A 16011-nucleotide genomic window follows, 5' to 3' on the forward strand; every position below is an offset into this window, starting at 1 on the left:
TTTAAGTTAACCTTGATTTTATATTATAATTTCACAAATTAAAAACTAAAACAATAAGCCACTACATCAATGTACATAATAAATTAACTAAACAGGTAATGTCTTAATTTAGATATTGTACAAGTACAATAAAGATAGGCATATCACTTAGGACAGTAACAACAATAAAATAACAAGTTTTCTTTAACTTAAAGATTTATCTATTACATATCATTTAGTCTGCAGATTTTTATTAATACTGATATTACGCAGTGGCTTTTTTCAAGTAAGCTATGACATTTTTTCTTTCTGCTTCTTTTTTAATGCCAGCAAACACCATTTTGGTTCCAGGAATATATTTCTTTGGGTTTTCTAAATACTCGAATAAGGTTTGCTCACTCCAAGTGATTCCTAAGTTATAAAATAAGTATATACAGTTATAAATATAAAATCCTTCATCAAAGCTATCTATTAAGTTAAATTTTATTTTTTATAGTTATTTCAATGGTTCATAGATAAAAATCTCAATTTTAGTAAAATAAACAAGGATGTAAAATTTGCATGCTACAAAATTTAAATACTACAATTTTTAGAATATTACAATTACAAGAAATTAATTTCATTTCAAAATATATTGAATATTGACTTGTTAAAATTTAATTAATATTTGAATAAATTAAAAATTAGCAAATTTTCATTGAGTTTAAAGAAATATTGACTAGAATAATAACTAACAATTATTTGAAAAATAAAAAAAAACTTTCAAGAATAAATGGGTATTTATTAAAAATTAACAGAAAATTGTCAAAAAAATTAATTATGTGTATTTAATATAGAATATTTTGTTTTAGTATAAAATAACACTTCGAACCTTTTTGTCGATTTGCATCAGTATATGTAAAACCAACTGCTTGGCCTGTCTTACGACCAAATAGCCCATGTAGGTTAGGTCCTACTTTGTGTTTACCACCTACTTCAACCGTGTGGCATTGAGAGCACTTGGTTTTGAAAACCTAAAGTTTAACAAGACCTAAAGTTAAATAAGGATTAAAGTTTTTTCCAAATATTCTTAAAATATACTTACAGCTTCTCCTTTATCTGCGTCACCCATTTTAAAATTTGGCTTTAAATAAAAATGCCTTGAGCTAAAAAAAAATAAAGTTGTACTACCTACAAAATGAATTGCACAATATGACTTAATAAATTTGTATTATAAAAAAATATAACGGAATTTTCAAGTTGAAGTTTATTTAACATTCAAAAAACTAAAAACGGATATTATGCTATAAATTTTGTTAAAAATTATAACATTAAAAGATTTTACTTACCAATTATTCGATAAAACACGAATATAGGTGTATGACCGCCGGAGCTTGATATGAAAAGAAATCTTGATACTGCAAAATTTTTATTGGGCGACTGCAAATCATACAAATTGTTCTAATTATATGGTAGGGATGAGAAGGTCAGGTCAAATATTTTTATTCCATGCCTGATCAATAGAGGTTATCTATTTTATTTATCCAAAGAGGCTACCTAGGTAGCAGTTACCTGATTGGTAAACAAGCTCTTTGGAACCAACCAAAGTTCTGGTCACAATTTTTAAGCACAGGCCCTATTTGACTATATAATGTTGTTTTTCAGCTGATTATAAAATTAAATAAACTATTATTGCCGACAATAGAGTTCAAGAAAAATTACATTTTAATTAGATTTCAAAGAAAATTTTTTAAAAAATGGCTGCCATATTAAAAGTTGTTAATCCGATTACACGAAGTACTTATTTAAAGTTTGTAAGTATTTTTAGTTAAAAATTCTTGTGTTATGTATTTATTATATCAATTTAAAAGTTGTATGAAAAATTGTGTAACATTATGCAATAGTCTAAATTAAAAAATTGAAATATAAAGTTATTTTAATTATTAATTTTATACAAAATTCTGTTAAGTTAATTTATTACATTTGACTTGTTTTTTTAATTAGCTTCCAAAATTAATAAAATAAATTACTATTTAAAATCATAATCATTTTGGAAATATTATATGTATTCAAACTTTTATTGAATTAATTATATATACTGACCTAAATATCAGTCTTATTCATTATTCTTCCATGTACAGTTACCAGAATAACAATCATATTTTTATATTTTAGGAGTCTAATTATGGTACTTATTTATGTTAGTATTATAATTTAATCTTGTAGTTCTTCTAGTTGATTATTAGGTGATATTTCACTTTAAAGTGAGAGACATATTCTAGAGAATGTATTGGTATTTTGGCATGATAACACATTTAGAGAGTTAAATCTGAACAACTCAATTTTCAGGACTTAAATAAAATTTTGAAAATTACCCCCAATTTATTATGTGAAACACTGTAAATCTCTTTATACTAATAAATATTTTTATGAGAAATAAAAAAAAAGTTAAGAAACATTTTTTTTTGTTATAAAAACCTACAATTATTTCAATTAAATGTACATCATTGTATCATATAATATTTTAAAGATATTGAATTGAATATATTATAAGTAGATTGAACATTTTTCTTTTATTTTAGAATAATTGGAGCCGTCCTTTTGTTTGTTGTAAGAAACTTAATCAAACCATGGAGTATTCCTCTAAGTCAGTAAGTACAATTTTAATATGATCTTTTTAATAAATAGTGTAATAATTATTGTACAATTTGAATATAGTTGAATTAAGTACTTTATAATATAATTTATTGAGTGTAGTTTTTCATTTTATAATACTTAAAAGCTTTTTAAATATATTATATTGTTAAAGCTAAAATACATTGATAATTTGAGTAATATTATCTAATTATAATTATTTTTCAATTTTTAGTAAAATAAAATAATATAATATTTACATAGAACTGAGATTTGTATTTTATTTTAAATCCATGGTAAAATGAACTTTGGATAAAACTATATTTTTAATTTTTTAATTTAATTTTGATTTCATTAGTTTAATGATTATGATTTTTGTAGGGATCATCTAATGCATATTCAGTAATCGATCATGAATATGATGCTGTTGTTGTTGGTGCTGGTGGAGCTGGTCTTCGTGCTGCATTTGGTTTAGTGCAAGAAGGTTTTAAAACAGCAGTTATAACAAAACTTTTTCCTACAAGATCTCACACAGTTGCTGCACAGGGAGGAATAAACGCAGCTTTGGGTAATATGGAAGATGATGATTGGAGATGGCATATGTAATACTATATTTTTATCATTATTTATAAAAAATATTTTACTTTGTAATTCATATTATTTCTCATTCTACCTCATATAATCATTATCATTTACTTCAAAAAAATATTTTGCCTTCTATTTTGAAAGTTATTATCATTTTAAAATATAGACTAGAGGTGTGGTGCGGATATGATTTTTTTTATTATTAGATATTTCTCTACCACACTCTTTCTGCCTAGTTTGATATGTAATTTAATAACTATTAAAGTATTGGTCCAAAAATTACTACCAATCAGTTATATTCTTAATAGATCATTATTAATTGTATAAAAAATTAATTTTATGTTAACATAAAAAAAAAAAGTTGGACGTCCTTATAAATTATCAGGAATAAACTTAAAAAATACTTAATGATTGGTAAATTTAAAATAATATTCTTAATATTATTTGAATTATTTCGATTAATTAAGTAATTCATGATAAAATAATCAATCTATATATTAAGAGTGGAAAGATCAAATAATACAATCTATCAATTAAGAAACAAATATTTTATTAAATAACCAGAGTTACATAATAAAGCATATTATTATAAAGTATAATCAGTGAAAACTTTGATTTTAATAGAAATTATTGTTTCATCATTTTTCATCAGTATATCTATTTGTATATAATCTATTTATTAAATAGAAACTTATGTCCTTGTGGCAACATAATACATATACAGCAATGTGCTTTTTTAAAATATAGGTTTGTTCCTTAATGGTTATGTTATTTATATATGAATAACTTTGTATAAATTATTATTTTTGCAACTAATAATAAAAAAATATATTATTTCAAAAAAATCAATAATGAATTAAACAAATATTATGTTATAAATTTCTGAAAAGATAATTTTCTTCATTTATCTACATTTATCTACATTTGGTTAAATAAAAATTATTCCAATTTCTTTCCTGTTTTTTAATTATTAATTTTATTTCTAAAAGTATAATTATATAGTAGTAATGAAATTCAAATTTCTAATAAGGAATGATGTATGCAGAGGATGACTGATGATAATAGGGTCAGTGGGCTATAAAAAATTTAGCCTACATCTTTTATGTTTCAACCCCAACCAAGTAATGTCTTAGTTTTATTTCTCATTAATTAAGTTTTTTTGAAAACAATTTAAGCGCTTTGGCAAAAATTAGGAGGTCCCAATGTAATGTCTCCTTAATTTTTTTTAATTTATTATATGTAAGTCCTGATTGTCAATTAATTTTAATTATTCTAAAACAACTGCAATAGGCCAGTCTTTCCTTGAATGTGTAAGAAGCTAAGTCAGGTTTACCTAGCTCTTATTAAATCATCATAAAATAAAAATCTTTCCTAAAAAGAAAAAAAATGTAGTAATAACTAAGGAAAAGATTTTTATGCTTTTATAAATTTAGCAACTAGCTGAATATGTGTTTGGAATAGCTTAAACGTTACATCATAAAAAAAAGTATCTATCAAATTTTAAGTTATTGGATATAGCAAATTAGTCTAAATGAATTTATTAATTTACTTCAATCTTGGTTTACCAATATAAATTAATAGAAGTTTAAATTATGGGTTATCAATATAATTAAATAATTAAATTGTATTGTGTTTACATTTAATAAGATCAATGATTAAAATATTACATTACTAGTTTATTATTGTAGGTTTGATACAGTAAAAGGTTCAGATTGGTTAGGTGATCAAGATGCTATACATTATCTTACTAGAGAAGCTCCCGCTGCTGTGATAGAATTGGAAAATTATGGTATGACTTATTAGTTGAAATTTTATTAACTAAATTTTTTTACCAAAACTTAAGATTATGTTTTTTATTTTAGGTATGCCTTTTAGTAGAACTGATGAAGGAAAAATATATCAACGAGCATTTGGAGGTCAAAGTTTAAAATATGGTAAAGGTGGTCAAGCACATAGAACTTGTTGTGTAGCTGATAGAACTGGCCATTCATTATTACATACATTATATGGTTATTCGCTAAAATTTAATTGTAATTATTTTGTTGAATACTTTGCTTTGGATTTAATTATGGAAAATGGAGAATGTGTTGGAGTTATTGCTCTATGTTTGGAAGATGGTACTATTCACCGTTTTAGAGCTAAAAATACTGTAAGTTAAATCATTTATATTTTGTAATTAATATACAGAGTGTAAATCTTTCGAACCATAGTAATGTATGGGCGAGTATCCTGGTAAAGTGTAAAATAGGACCTCGTTTTTTTTTTTTTTTCCAAAATTGGAGAAATTTTAGAATAACCCCCCCGAATTTCTCTAAAATTAAAAATAAATCATACCACAATATTTCCCGCAAAATTCTCATACAAATTGAATGGTCATTCGATTTTTTGTAATTTTTGCGCCCTCCCCTGAACTTTGGGTTCAAAATTGGAAAAAAATTTCACATTAGTGTGACCCATCAATTTGTATTGAAATTTCAATGGGAGTCCTGTGATGTAGTTTATTTTTAGTTTAATCGATTAAATAATAAGAAATACCGAAAAACCCACAAATAATGTGATATTTTTTTAATTTCATGAGTCTATTTCGTCTTTTATTATTTATTCAAACCGATTATAATTTTTATCATTGAAACTGTTATAAAATTATAAAAATTTTTCTTTTTAGGTCCCGAAAATAAAACAATTATACTATTGAAATGAATATTTTTAACTTTATTACAATAGGATAATTAGAAATAATTATTTTAATGTAATCGGCACACTACTCTTTTCCGAAATTAATCAATAATGAGAATATGGTACATCACTGAGCTTGTTAATGTTTATTTAAATGTTCGAAAAATACTGTTCACTATTGAATAGTCACTTATTAAGTTGCACATAATATTAGATAACCTTTAAAATATAGCTTCTTTTTTTGTGCAATAAAAATGCATAAATATTACATTATTTCTAGGTTTTTTCGGATTTTCTTGTTATTTAATCGTTTATACTAAAAATAAACTACATCACAAGACTCCCAGTGAAATTTCAATACAAATTGATGGGTCACACTATTGTGAAATTTTTTTCCAACTTTGAACCCAAAGTTCAGGGGAGGGCGCAAAAATTACAAAAAATCGAGTGACCACTCAATTTGTATGAGAATTTTGCGGGGAATATTGTGGTATGATTTATTTTTAATATTAGAGAAATTCGGGGGGGTTATTCTAAAATTTCTCCAATTTTAGAAAAAAAAAAAAAAAAAAAACGAGGTCCTATTTTACACTTTACCAGGATACTCGCCCATACATTACTATGGTTCGAAAGATTTACACCCTGAATATTAATTACAAAATATAAATTAGTTTGTAATTAAATATATTTATTAAAGAAAATTTTTAGGTTCTTGCTACTGGAGGTTATGCTAGGGCTTATTTTTCATGTACAGCAGCTCATACATGTACTGGTGATGGTCAAGCTTTAGCATCTAGAGCAGGAATCCCAATGCAAGATATGGAATTTGTACAATTTCATCCTACAGGAATTTATGGTGCTGGTTGTTTAATGACGGAAGGTTGTCGTGGTGAAGGAGGTTACTTAATTAATGGTTTAGGAGAACGATTTATGGAAAAATATGCTCCAAATGCTAAAGAATTAGCATCAAGAGATGTAGTATCTAGGTCAATGACTATTGAAATTATGGAAGGAAGGTATTAAAAAATAAAAAATGCCTTTTCATTTTAAATTGGTATTTAAAATAATTTTTGTAGGGGATGTGGGCCAGATAAAGATCATGTGTACCTTCAATTACATCATTTACCTGCTGAACAGTTGCAAGCTAGATTGCCTGGTATTTCAGAAACTGCTATGATCTTTGCTGGAGTAGATGTTACTAAAGAACCAATTCCAGTACTTCCAACTGTTCACTATAACATGGGAGGTATTCCAACTAATTATAGAGGACAGGTTTGTATTGTATTTTTATTTGTATAGTCTATAAAGGGCTATAGAGTCATAAAAAGTAAATTTTTTATGTTTAATATTATTTTTGTTATGCTTAAATTATTTAATAAATTAACATAAATTTTATTTAATTAAAGGTTATCAATCCTGAAAATGGCAAAGACAAAGTTGTTCCTGGATTATATGCTTGTGGTGAAGCTGCTTGTACATCTGTACATGGTGCTAATCGTCTGGGTGCTAACTCACTTCTGGAGTTAGTTGTATTTGGTCGCTCATGTGCTTTAGATATAGCTAAATATAATAAACCTGGTGACAAAATTCCTAAAATCAGTGAAGTAAGTCTAATTTAAATTTTAAGTTATTTTTCTTTTTCTCCCTCTTCTTTATCTCAACTACTTGAATCGGTTACCCTTATTTTATATGTATACACATAAATTTGAAGGGTGAGCCCAAAGAATTTCTAAAATTTTCAAAATAAGGGACACCCTAATACATATATATATATATATATACCCCAGCAGTCTTCATATTACTGCCAATTATATCAAACTACCACTTTTTCAATTTTCCCCTTCCTTTTCTTCCTTAAACGTTCATTTTCATAAGAGTCCTCTTTTTGTATTTTCTTAGTAATTTCATCCATCACTTTAAATAATAGATAAGGGCTTAAAGCAGAATCTTGGTGCACACTTGCTCTTACCCTAAAATCCTGTTTTTCTATATACACTTTTTATCCTAGTACATGTACCTTCTTACATATTCTCTATTACTTTGTATGTTTTTGGAACTCCTTTTCTCATTAACACCCACTTTAAAACCTCTCTCGGCAAACTATCGTACCTATTTTCCAAATCTATGAACACCATACAAAGTTTTTTTATCTCCCTATAATTTTCTATTAGCTGTCTCACACAAAATAACAACTCCATCGTTGACTTTCCAGGTAAAAAATCAAATTAGTTTTTAGTTACTGAAGTAAACTTTCATACTATGACTAATAAGTTTTTTATGCCTCTAATTTTCACCTTCATATTGTTTAGTTACATTCCCTTGATTTTAAATACAGGTACCAAAAACCTATTCCTTGACATAGTCTCCTCTAATAAGACTTTATTAAAAAGATCTTTCAATGATGCTTAGTTCCCCTAACATTTTCCTTGGACACTTAATCAGATCCTACTGTTTATTGTTTGAGATTTAATTTAAAATTTAGTAATGCAACCTGATTAATTATTTTTAAAGAATGCTGGAGAAAAATCTATAGCTAACATTGATAATTTACGCTTTAAAAATGGATCAACACCCACAGCAGATTTACGTTTAGACATGCAAAAAACAATGCAACTCTATGCTGCAGTTTTTAGAACAGGTAAAACATTAGAAGAAGGCTGTCTCAAAATGCAAGATATTTATTCAAAATTAAAAGATATTAAGGTGAATAAATATAATCAGTTTAGTAAAATATTAAATTTATTTAAAATTTATTTATAAAGATAAACGATAAAACATTGGTTTGGAACTCTGACCTAGTTGAATCATTAGAACTTCAAAATCTTATGATAACAGCACAACAAACTATAGTATCAGCTGCTGCACGCAAAGAATCACGAGGAGCTCATGCTAGGGATGATTTCAAGGTATCAATACTAATTTAAGCTAAAAAAAAAAAAAAAATTTCATATTTTAATTTTTTTTAAAGGAACGTATTGATGAATATGATTACAAAAAACCCTTAGAAGGACAAACAAAGTTAAAATTAGTAGATCATTGGAGAAAACATTCACTTGCTCATATCAATCCTGATTCTGGAGAAGTTAGTCTATAATGCTACCTTTTATTAAATTATACTTTAAATGTATTTATTTATTTTTTTTAGATAAAACTTACTTATAGACCAGTAATTGATCATACACTAGATGAAAATGAAGTAAAATCGGTACCACCAATGATTCGATCATATTAGAATTTTTGACTAAATTATTAAGTCTAGTCTGTTATAAGAAATTACATAAAAAATCATTGCATTAGTATTTAAAACAAAAAAGAAGTGAGAGAGAAGGAAAAGAATGTGATATTCTTAAAGGTGTTAAATATTAACAAGTTACTATATAAAATCTTATTTCAATGAATATCTTTTTTCATTTTAATAATGCGAATCACAAGTATTAGTAGTTTATAATGAAATGATTTACCTAATTAAATTTATTGTTTTATTGCTATTGGCATGTGAATAATTATTTGTTTTGTATAATTCAAAAAAATTTACAAAAAAAAAAGTGTAAAAATATAATTTAACTTATTTACCAATAAATTTTTAAAATATTTTCTTAAGTTCATTTTTGTATTACTTTTTCTTTCAGAATAAAACTATTAAGAATTCGTTGCAATTTTGCATTTAATTGATTTATTAAAAATATTTTTGCATTGGCAAATTAAGATGTTTTTTTAAAAATTTTGATATAAATAATTTTTTTGTATGCAATTTTTTCATACTTTACTAAGCGATTTAATATAAAACTACTTAAAATAGGTTTTTCTTTTTTCCTTAATTACCTAAAATTTTAAACAATAATTTCACTATATTACCATATATTAAACTTTTTTTGTAAAAAAATATTTATTAGAATTGATTTCAAATATGGCTTAGCATGACAAAGAAAAAATTGGCATTTAATAGAAATAATTCATTAATTTTGGAATATAAGTAGTTTGCTCTTGGTATTACTATCCTAGGGTCAAAAAGAGCTATGCCAAGCCTTAAACCATTCAAAACCAACAATTTAGATAGTAAATCACCTAAAAATGATCATTCAAATTTTATTTTAGTATTAAACTAACCTAGTGAATAATATTGGGTCGCAACTAAATAGTATTAAGTGAACCTTGTGTATTGTTATATTCTTAAATATAGGCGCTCTTACAACTTTCATATCATATACGAAACTATAAATTGTATACATGTAATAGATACTTTACAAATACTTGCTTTAAAAAGTCCATTGATATAAACGGACTAGCAGCTTAATAAATTTTTGCTTGAAAGAATTTATTGTAGGTACATAACTATTGTTGAATACAGGCGCAAACATATAGCTCATCATGCAACAATTCGTGTTCTGCAATTATAAAATATATTTATTAATTTAACATTATTTTTTTTTACGTTTAATCAATTATTTATATGTATGTGTTAATAAAAATATCAAAACGGAAAATTACGTTGTCAAAAATAGTATTCCACTACAACTCTGGTTCTTGTATAAAATGTTTTGCGTTATGCAACATTTATTCAAGCGATACTAAATCTTGTAAAAATTTCAATGCTATTTTGTCACTTAATGTATGGATATTCATATTTGTATTAATCTATAAAGAAGATTTGTGCATTCTATTTAATTCATTTTGAAATTTTATGTGGTAACACAAATATCTAATTCAGTGACGACTCGATGAGCTTGGAACTCAAACTCAAAGATTTTTAGTTCATTAAAAAATGTATGCATATAGTATGGCATGAAGGCAGCAAGATCTTAAAAACTTATTTTAATTTATTTACCGTAATTAGGTAATAAATTTGTATTGTATAATGTACACTTTATTAGTACACATTTTATTTTAGTGATATTAAACTTTGGTAATAATTTACTTAATTATTAATTAAATATTCGCTAAAATAAACATATTTCTGTAAAAATATTCAAGCTTATATCATATGATTTTAATGTTAAAGAGAAATTTATATATCACTGGAGCCTTACAGAACCTTGCGACAAAGCATTATTTATCCCCTCCGTTTTATTTGAATCGTCATATGATACATATGACTTATGGCAAAATACACACATATTTCTAAGCGGAATGAGTACGTTTCCGGTGAAAACTTTATTTTTTATAGTCTTATACTTAGTATTTTAATTTCTATTTTGTAAATCAGTAATATAGATACAAAAAACATATTAAAAAATAAGCCTATGAAAAATTCGTCTCAATTTCTAAATAAATATTGTTATAAAAAAATTATGCATTTTCTCGGCTAAAAATACAATTGAGTGCAATTCTCAGAAAGATTTTCTCTTTTTTCTCTGAATCACACAAAAGCAGTTTTAGTGATTTTGTATGATCAATTGATTTTATCATAAAACGTTCCAGTTGAAACCGATAAGATAAATAACAGGGCAGGCAAATTACTATGACTCGTAGCTAAGCAGTAACTCAAACAATGTCGAAATTATAAGGTATTTGAATTTAAGTTTTACTCTTCTTATAATAACTTATCAAAATATCGAGAATTTAGTTTGAATCAAAATTGAAATACTTAGAAACTTTATATAAAAAAATAGAATAAAATCAAAGAGTAAATTTTATTTTTGATATTCTAAAAAATGAGTTATTGACTTATTCGTTACGCACAGTTCACATTATGTAAACTACCCTAAAAATTAAACTGCCACTGAATTATTCGTGTGCAAAATCCTAAAAATTAATTTTTCAGCGAACTCAATATTTGACGTTGTATAATATTAACGAATCATGTTTATGAACTTCATTGCTCACTGTTGCAAGACAATTTAATTATTTGCCGGACATCTTTTAGTACGACATCGCGTCTTTTCATCACTCGTTCACAAACTACGTCCGAAATAATATTTGTGCATATTATACAAAACCAACTTGTGGATATGTTGACTGTTAAAAAATTCTAATTTCGACATTTTTAAAATAGTCCCTAACACAACAACTCCGGACACAACTCTTATACAGATTTTTTAGAGAAGAATCACTAGGTATGGCCACAACAGTGCCGGCGAATAGTTGAGGCCAGCGGGACACGTGCCCCGGACGTCGCGCTCCATGGGGTCCTGCACTAGCAGTGGCATAGTATTACGTCACCATGTAATAATTTTTATTAGGGGACTCTATTCCACTTCAACCAATCCCTATTGGCACAGGTGCCTTGAAATTATGATTTTCGCTGGGCCCCGCAAAACCTAGCGCCGTCATTTAGACTATTACAAGTCTTTTTCATTTATAAAAAAAAAAAAGTGGACATCTGATAGTTTACCTCTTGAGTACAGATGTATTAACAGTTTCTTGGAAATCGTAATTTTACCTAACAATAATCGCATCAGAAATTAGATATTCTAAATTGACAGAATATAAATCCAATTATATAATTAAGTTCGGTTATCTGCCTAATTGAAAATTTTTTGTAAAAGTCCAACAAAAATTTACCATCATCTATTAATAATTAGTCAAACTACCTCTATGATAGTAATTATTACTAGGACAAATTTATTAGTCTCAACAGAGATCACCATCGATGTGACAAGTTGTTGAGTCTTTTGCAACATTTTTCGTTCACCCCATCTAAATCTAAAACAACTAAAGGCAGTTCGATCTTGCACCTCAAAAACGAAGAGCTCATAGACCCATTGATTACGAAGCCGTAATCTCTTCGTTTGGATCGATTATAAATGGTAATTGGTATGAACGATTAATAAAGACGCATTCATTATTTCAGACATGAAAGCCAAGGGTTCTTTTTATTGTAGTGCACGTCCGGTGCCAATGATGACGGATAATGATAGAGAAGTCACTTGGTACGTGCCAGTAGTAGTAATAATAGCAATAAATTATATTTGTTGTAAAATAATAATAATAATAATAATAATAACACGGGCGTAGGCGCCGCCAATTGACAAGGTGCCATAATTAGCAGTATTAATTTAACTGTGTACACTCGTATATTTATTCACGTACAGAGATCACGATGGCTACCTTTTTTTATTTAAAAATATACTTAGTATCTATTTTGGTTACTCGTGTAGGTCGCCGCCGCAATGGTTTGTATGTGTGTAACAAGACGTCTAGACAAAGTCGTCTGTAGGGCGTATTTCGCGACGGGTCGATTCGCGCGTGCACTGGTATATTGGTATACCAGCAGCGGTAAACGCCATATATATAATAATAATATCATTATGTTTTTTTTTGGACCAGTAGCCGGTGGTCGTCCTGTCCGCGGTCGACCGGATGCTGTGGAATGTGGCGGTGTTCAGCGTGCGTATGCGCCAATCGGCTGCCGCCATCGACCACCGTTACAATATTTCTTGTACTGTTCCTCTAGCGTATCTCTGTGAACGTGTGAGTGTGTAAATAAGTGCGTGCGCACGCGGATGAATGACATTCCTGTGTAATATACCAAAGCGGTATCCTTCTGTTTTAAAAGTAGTAGGGTGTCTGTCTCGCCACTGTGCTGTTTTCTACTGACTGGCTAACGGGCGAGCGGTGGTAGGTAAACGTAGCGGTTGTCAAGCAAAAGGCTGTTCTAGTGTTGTAGCCTATATCTGTGTGTGTGTGAGCTGAGAGCAAGGCGGCGGCCTGTCAATCGATCCGAAACTCGAGCCGCGCCTATAAAATTTACGCACGCCGCCGCCTCGACCCCAAAACGAACGGATACACGTGAAAACCATGTGACTCTTTTACTATTTTATAACGAAACAGACACACCAAAATTAAACATTCGAGTTTTTTTCCATAGTAATAAAATTATTGAAACCTGATCCGCTTTTCACTTAATTAACTATTAAATATTGTTTTTAGTATGTTTTTGGATGGGTGTTACATTTTTAATATTATTATTATTGTTTTTATGTACGTCCGTTTTAGTAACCGAAAAAAACTGGTAAATAGTTACCTTTAATGGGCATAACTAATTTAATGTAAAACGAGAAGACCTAAAAATGTAGATACTAAATAAATGATGTAACAACGAGTAATAGCATAAAATGGAGCGGTTACATTCGACCAGAAAAGACACGTGTCTTTAAGTGTTCTATCAAAATTTCATAACAATAATATTTAATGCTTTTACTCGAGTAAAAATGTATTTTGTACCCTAAGTATCAGTCCCTTGCATATATTTCTGTCAAAATAATACATTCATAAAATATACAAGATTCTTCAAAATGCATCGATAACAGTCCTAAGGAAGAATTAAGTTGTTATTATTATTATTATTAGTGGAAAATAGATACATTTTAAGAGATTTTTTCCAATCATTTTCAAAATATATCCAATAAGTTTTAGGAAGGGATTTAAGCCCTGTGATTTTAAAAATTGGGATATCCCAATTTCTATAAATAAGCCTGTCATAGTTATTGCTTTTTGATGTTTAAGATGATAATATTCATTATTCAGCATTAATAAATAATATAATAAATATACTGATTCATAGTAAATTGTATTTATTATTGTATCCAAGTAATTTTTTGTCAAAAAACTCACACTAAACGTTATTTTAACCGTACAACTTTATTAAACCAAGACTTAATTTTAAAGTTTTATGGTGAAAATTTAAAAATTATATGGTTGTATCTTAATTTTCTGTTTAACATTAAAATAAAACTATAGAAATATGGAGAATATTTAAAAAAAAAACACGCCCAAAATCATAAAAAGGCTTTTTAGATTATTAGTTGCTCTGTAAATTTTTATTTATCTCGTGACGAATTTCAAATATTATAATACTAGACATTTAAGTGCAAAATTTCGCATGTTCTTTTGCATTTTTCGGTTTTGCGATGGTGTGGTTTTTATGTTTGTCCATGAAAATTCTCAGAACTCACTGAAATGATTTCAGTATTTATACATAAAAAAAAACTGAATTTAATCTAGTTAATGAACCAATTGTCAATGAAAATTGAAAAAAACCTTCAATTTTTAAATTAAAAAAATAGCTCAACTTTAAAAAATGTATTTTCAAAATTTTTTTTGCATTTTAAAACTGCTATAAATTTAAAAAAATGTGTCTCAAAGATTGCGCTACTATGTTATACGACCGTCAAAGGGACAAATAATCATAATATAAAAATATATATAACTTTCTAGTTTTTTGTAGGGATTCTTTATTATGGGCAGACTAGCTATGGTGGTAAGGGTGTGGAACTGTTCTCTGGGCCACTGTCTATATACCGATAAGGGTCGCTATGGAAAGCGTAATTGGGCATATCTAACAAAAAATTATGCAAATATTAATATTAACATATTATAAATATGTGAGTATGTACTGAATTTTCATACATCAAAAAACAAAGAAATGGGTATTTAATTATAATGGAGTATTATAATGACGAGGTTTTTTAAAAATGTTTGAAGAATATTTTTTTGTATGCGAACTTTTTTTGAAGCGAATAGGACCGTCACAGCTTTTGTACCCCTTGGACCTTTCGCTTTCCATTCCGCCCCTNTTTTTGTATGCGAACTTTTTTTGAAGCGAATAGGACCGTCACAGCTTTTGTACCCCTTGGACCTTTCGCTTTCCATTCCGCCCATTCCGGAATAATTTTTCAGAAGATTAATATTTATAACTATAAATCTCTAAAAACCTCATGCCTAAAACTTTTAGTTTAACATGTTAAAAATTATAATTTATGTTAAATATACAAGTAGGGGTACGTGATTTAGAGCCTCCAAATTTTTTACTGTGTTTCAAACTGTGTACAAATATTCCAAAAGGAAACTGTTTATCTTTTACCTACTTTTTTGATTGCCATTGATATACACGAATTAAAATAAATGTTTTTTTATAATAAGCTTTTTTTGATAAGTTACAGTTTATCCGTCACTAGTTGTAATCTGTACATTTTTAATATGAATTAATAAAAATGAGTCGAAATATCTAAAATAATTGAAATCATGTTGAACACTAAATATTCATTAAATTTAATTAGAATCTAAGTTAGTAAATAAAATACCTGTATGTTTTTAATAATTGTGACGGATAAGTTAATAGTTTTTTTTTTAAGTTTATTTTGGTAGTTTTTGTTAATGATTTTCATATTTATAAATCATATCGTCCTTATAGTGACCTACCCTATTATTTATCGCTTA

At 27.3% G+C, this 16011-nt stretch overlaps 2 protein-coding genes across 3 annotated transcripts; one reads left to right on the forward strand and one right to left on the reverse strand.

Moving 5' to 3' along the window:
* On the reverse strand, positions 1 to 1437 carry LOC126907133 (cytochrome c-like). 2 transcript variants are annotated; one of them, XM_050688223.1, is made up of 4 exons: positions 1308 to 1437; positions 1064 to 1149; positions 851 to 992; positions 1 to 390 (listed from the first exon to the last, which is right to left on the reverse strand). In XM_050688223.1, exons 2-4 carry the CDS (start codon positions 1088 to 1090, stop codon positions 245 to 247), a joined length of 315 nt encoding a protein of 104 aa, XP_050544180.1. In that variant the 5' UTR covers positions 1091 to 1149; positions 1308 to 1437; the 3' UTR covers positions 1 to 244. The 2 variants fall into 2 exon arrangements, with proteins under 2 accessions (XP_050544180.1, XP_050544179.1); XM_050688222.1 differs by having other exon boundaries at positions 1064 to 1124; positions 1308 to 1436.
* A 137-nt stretch (positions 1438 to 1574) lies between these two features.
* On the forward strand, positions 1575 to 9458 carry LOC126907118 (succinate dehydrogenase [ubiquinone] flavoprotein subunit, mitochondrial). The gene is made up of 12 exons (XM_050688195.1): positions 1575 to 1772; positions 2541 to 2609; positions 2974 to 3194; positions 4866 to 4966; positions 5040 to 5326; positions 6562 to 6869; positions 6930 to 7125; positions 7260 to 7457; positions 8365 to 8556; positions 8616 to 8759; positions 8822 to 8935; positions 8999 to 9458. Exons 1-12 carry the CDS (start codon positions 1716 to 1718, stop codon positions 9083 to 9085), a joined length of 1974 nt encoding a protein of 657 aa, XP_050544152.1. The 5' UTR covers positions 1575 to 1715; the 3' UTR covers positions 9086 to 9458.
* Positions 9459 to 16011: the final 6553 nt, after the last annotated feature.

This window comes from Daktulosphaira vitifoliae, unplaced genomic scaffold, assembly GCF_025091365.1.
Source record: "Daktulosphaira vitifoliae isolate Bord-2020 unplaced genomic scaffold, ASM2509136v1 Scaffold_5, whole genome shotgun sequence".
NCBI lineage: Eukaryota > Metazoa > Arthropoda > Insecta > Hemiptera > Phylloxeridae > Daktulosphaira > Daktulosphaira vitifoliae.